Raw genomic sequence first — 4,779 nt, 5'->3', positions numbered from 1 at the left:
TCATTTTAAAGAATTACTGAATATTTAATTATAATTCTATTTTGAGATTTTAGAAAAAATTGATAATCCATATATAATATTTTAATAGTTTTGTAGTTATTATGAAAAATAAATTTGAACGATAATCAAATACTTTGGATTAAATCATACAATGCATGCGATTGGATGGGAACTTTGTCCTGGAACAAAAACTCAACTGGTGTGCAAGCAATAAACAATAATAGTACTAAGAAGTAAGAATGATATGATAAAGTGAGATGCGTTTTTTTATTTCTTTTCAGGAAATCATATGTACTCACTCAAACAGAGGTGTTTTTAGGAGGGAATGAATTATATGAAAAATAACATCACCTTTTTTTTTTTTTTTATGATATCATATCATTCATCTTCGGTGGTTATGGTCTGGCCAAATATATCCGGAATTCCATTCCAATCTTTCTTGTCTCTCATCTCCCAGTATCCACCCACGTAATGGAAACAACCATCTTCATCCTTTGAAAACCACCGAGGCCTCCATCCCCTTTCTTGCACTTTTCTTGCCTATTAATATTCAATATTCACACATAAACATCATTATTATTATTATTTAATGATGTTAATAAACTAAAGTTTATGGGATGCTTACCTGTCTTTGTAACTGCTCGAGTCTAAGCTTCTCGGCATTTGCCAGCTCATACTCTCCGTTCTCCAAGTGTCGCTGATCTGGCCTAAGCCTGGAGTCGGTAGGAGGCAGCCTCTCTCTCAACCCGGGTGTGACCTCATTTAAAGATATGGCGAAGGGTGTCAGATTATATCTCGTCTTTGTAGCAGACTTATCTCTTTCCCACAACAACACGGCTTCACTCATCGGATCATATCCTTTGGGTTTCGTAGTCGGGTCCCCCAACACATAATACATCGCCTCATCCCACTTCCCCATCAACATCGCCACCTTTTCCCCACTTCTATTATCATGCACAAACCCATGAACCTGAAAATTCAATTATTTATATTATAATAGAATAGACAGATAGATGATGAAAGTAGGTTTAGGTTGCTATTTCTTTTACTTGGTGTGGGTTTCGGTCGATGATGGACTGTTCCTTGAATTTGAGTTTACAGGAGTAATTTCCGCTGCCCTTGATACGCATTGTACCATAGTGATCACAGTATATTTTACCAAGGATGATGTTGTAAATAGAGGTGGTGACTTTTGACCACTGAAAAGTTTCACCATCTTCAAACTGTAAAGTCAGGACACCTACTGGATCCAGCTGAATGGATCTCCCCCAAAATTTACCCTTGAGATTGGAATCTGCCCAGAATTTCCACCCTCTGCCCTCGCAGTGACACGCAACTATCATCGGGTGGTGACTCACCTAAACAGGGACAAAATCATATTTTATTAAACTAAAAAAAAAAAAAAGGTTCTTTTTTCTCAAAATCACAAACCATTTTTTTTTTTTACCTTTTCAGAAAAGAAACGTAGGCCCTTATCAGGATAATCAGCTTCATACGTCTCTCCCAAAAGAGGGTTGAAGGGTTTGCATTGTCGGCCTTCTGTTGATGCATAGCCAGAAACAGCAAAAGCTGCAATGCTTAATATTCTCATCAGATCATTCCCCTGACGAATGAATGAATAAGTTTTTTTTTTCTGTGTTAGTTGGATTTCAATAAATATTGAAAAAAAAAAGTCAAATAATGAAATATACTTTGTTTAAAAGTTACCTGACCTGCTTTCCCCATTCCAAGGCACGGTCAACCAAACAAGAATACTCCAAATCCTCAAAGCATTTCTGTAATGAAGAGAGAGGTTCGTTGAAGTAAACAGGGAGACAAACACCGGAAAGATCCTTTCCGATGTTGTCTTTGATTATGGACCATAAGCCAACAGGTTTTTCTTTTTCTTTTGGTTCTGGTAGGCTTTCTCTTCTTTTGATGTGAGGGTATTGGATCAGACTGATTTCGGTTCCAGCCTCACGTAGTAATAAACGATTAGATGGGAATGCGTCTCTGTCTCTATCGTTTGATATACAATGATTATTATTATTATTATTATTATTATTGTCTCTGCTTCGATAAGAAGCGCATCTTAAAACATCAGAGGACATGAATTCATTTGTATCAAAGAAGGTTCCATTTTCTTCATCTGATTCCACGTTTGCTCCTCCATATTGGCTTTCGTTGTCGGCATCGGAATCACTTCCACTTCCCTCAGACATGATGGAATAGAAATCTGTTTCATTGCAGTAACTGTTAGTTAAATGAACACACAAGGAATGGAATGTAATAATCCATTCCATTCCATCATACGAAACAGACCCTAAAAAGATTAGCTTACCACTGAATCGTCTATCCTGCCCACAAGAGTCCCGCTCTTTTGTTTCATCAACCACGGTTGTTTCCAACTCAATTTTCTCGGTCTGCAAATCACAGATTTATCCAATCAATGCAAGATTTCGACATGCATCTTCATGAGAGAGAATAAAGAGGGTACCTCTAATTGTCTTAATGTGTCCAGGAGAACAATATGTTTAAGTTGAAGAGCCTTCATTTGGTTTTGGAGGGCAGAGAGTTCACCAAGCATAATTGATTCACAGTCTTTTATTACTTCCTCTGCTATGCCTTCCTGGGATAATCGTGATCTTAGCTTTTCTGTTGAAATAACCATGTCTTCAGAAGGAGCAAGATCCCCTGGAGATAATCTAGGGAATTTATCTTTAGCAGCTACAAGGGACTCAATCCATGCAGCTCTGTCCTCTCTAGAGATGCATCTTAAATGAAGAGTTTTTGTTCCAGAAAATATAGATAGTCTTTTGTCATCTGACTTGCTTGCCCTTACAGAAGAGACCTGTATGTTAAAACTTTAAGTAACACTACAAAATTAAGCAAATGCTATCATTTCAACTTGAAGTAACACTAAAAAATGAGCAGATTAGCTTCATCAGGACTGGTCAACAAGCAGGAGTTGTCATCTTCAATAGTGGCCATTTCAAGTACACAACAATAATTGTTGCAGAGGTCAGAACCACTAACTAAATGCCATTTCCCTTTTGGTTAAAAGCTAAAAGGAATCTAAAGGCGTACCATAAATGTCCAAATAACAAAATTCATAAAATGCCACCTAACCATGTTGCCTATGTTCCTGTGGTAGCAATGACAAAGCAAAGTTCATTAAAACAAGCAATGTTTACATTACCCATCCTACTTCTCCATTCTTTGCAAACCAACAATTCTACTTGCTAAGATGCAGAAAGAACACTAAAATATTTCCAGCATTTGGAACAATTTTGAGATGATTTTAGTTAGTGTGTGGATGGATAGATGTTGGATCGTTATGCAGTGAACGCTATCTTGCTACATTATAGATTAAACTGTTTTTCGCTAGTACTGATATATGGAAGTAAAAGATCTGTAATACAATAGCAAATGGTTTGAGATAAAAGTCCACACCTTCAGATGTATTTCCCCATATGGTTTCCACTGTTTTGCACCAAACCGATTGTGATTGCTGCCGTTACTGCATTTCCTCATATACCTAATTGACTCCTCTCCAATGACCTTAATCACTTTCTCCCTCCCCGGGCTGAGCAAGATCTTATCTGGTCCATGAGTCTTGTAGTAAGACAACACCCCATCCTCCAACGTAAACCACCTCGATCTCCATCCCTTTCCATAGTTCACCCATTTATACAAGATCCCAGCCACAGCACCACCTCCATTCCCACAAAAAACCATCGATTTCGAGACAGAGGAATCCTTTTCCCTCACTTCAATCTCACTATCCTCCGCTTCATGAATCACATTGTCCGATTCAGTGCCAACAGACGAAACCTGCGCCGAAAAACTCGCCGGCCTCACGCTCCTCACGGAACTCTCAAACCCTAACTGACACTCAGACTGCGATCTCACCACCACAGACGACGGAGAATTCGTCCGATCCTTCTCAATCGAGACCGGAGCAATACAGCACAACGGATTCATCTTTTCCCCAACCAAATTTCCGCAAAATCAATGAAATCCAAGGAAATTAACACCGACAGACAGAAGATCTCTAAACGATACCTGTTCGGAGCAAGAAGAGCAATGAGGAAGAACACCGATCGGAGCAACTAAAGATTTTGCGATGTCGGAATGACATAGGGTACGGGTGGTACAGTAAAATGTAGATCAGAGAGAAGGCAATAGATAATAGGTATATAGGTAGCAAGCAAGCAGTACAGCGCAATTAAGCTTGCAGACAACGACGATAAAGATGTATGAGTGGAGAGAAGCGATCCATTAATTTCACTGCATCAGTCGTTGGTTGCAAGTAAAACTAGTGTGTGTTTTTGGGTGTTTGTGCTTGCTGTGAGAGAAAGTGTTTGTGTCAGAGGAAGAGAGAAGAAGAGAGGAGAGGAGGGGGCGTAGGTTAAGCAAGAGGCGCATTAAAGGGTCTATAGGTCCATCCATATAAATGCATGGTTTGTAATTCAGTTAGAGGCGTCATGATTGTGCACACATCTAACCTGCGCATGTCCATTGGGTATTTGTATTTGAAGGACACTTCCGGTGTTTTATTTTATTGCATAAAGTCATATTAAATTATTAAAATCAGATCAATCAATTGTAATAAAATAGTTTGCAATAATATATTTGGATCAAATCATAAGATGCCTAAAATGACTAATGTATTTAACAAAATATCATCGTCTAGAATTTTTACCAAAAAAAAAAAAAAACATAACAAAACAAACAACGTAGTGCGTAAGGGTCAATTGCGAATCCGGAAACATTAAAAGAATGTTCAGAGAAATTTGA

At 38.3% G+C, this 4,779-nt stretch overlaps 1 protein-coding gene across 1 annotated transcript; it reads right to left on the bottom strand.

Annotated features, from left to right (window-relative positions):
- Positions 1-245: 245 nt before the first annotated feature.
- Positions 246-4,434, bottom strand: ORP1D (OSBP(oxysterol binding protein)-related protein 1D). Its single transcript, XM_078989013.1, has 8 exons — positions 3,433-4,434; positions 2,477-2,830; positions 2,321-2,402; positions 1,713-2,215; positions 1,448-1,603; positions 1,050-1,358; positions 626-970; positions 246-540 (listed from the first exon to the last, which is right to left on the bottom strand). The coding sequence occupies exons 1-8, from the start codon at positions 3,961-3,963 to the stop codon at positions 379-381; spliced, it is 2,442 nt and encodes an 813-aa protein (XP_078845139.1). The 5' UTR covers positions 3,964-4,434; the 3' UTR covers positions 246-378.
- Between the last annotated feature and the right edge of the window lie 345 nt (positions 4,435-4,779).

Source organism: Lactuca saligna, chromosome 4, assembly GCF_052625555.1.
Source record: "Lactuca saligna cultivar CGN05327 chromosome 4, ASM5262555v1, whole genome shotgun sequence".
NCBI lineage: Eukaryota > Viridiplantae > Streptophyta > Magnoliopsida > Asterales > Asteraceae > Lactuca > Lactuca saligna.
Note: the sequence above shows the minus strand (reverse complement) of the source record. Positions and strands in the feature narration are given on the sequence as shown.

Excerpts from the sequence above, each read along its gene's own strand:
- ORP1D (XM_078989013.1), bottom strand. The coding sequence starts at position 3,963 with ATGAATCCGTTGTGCTGTATTGCTCCGGTCTCGATTGAGAAGGATCGG. Across the intron at positions 1,359-1,447 it reads TACGTTTCTTTTCTGAAAAG|GTGAGTCACCACCCGATGAT; the intron begins GTAAAAAAAAAA and ends GTCCCTGTTTAG. Across the intron at positions 971-1,049 it reads TCGACCGAAACCCACACCAA|GTTCATGGGTTTGTGCATGA; the intron begins GTAAAAGAAATA and ends TTGAATTTTCAG.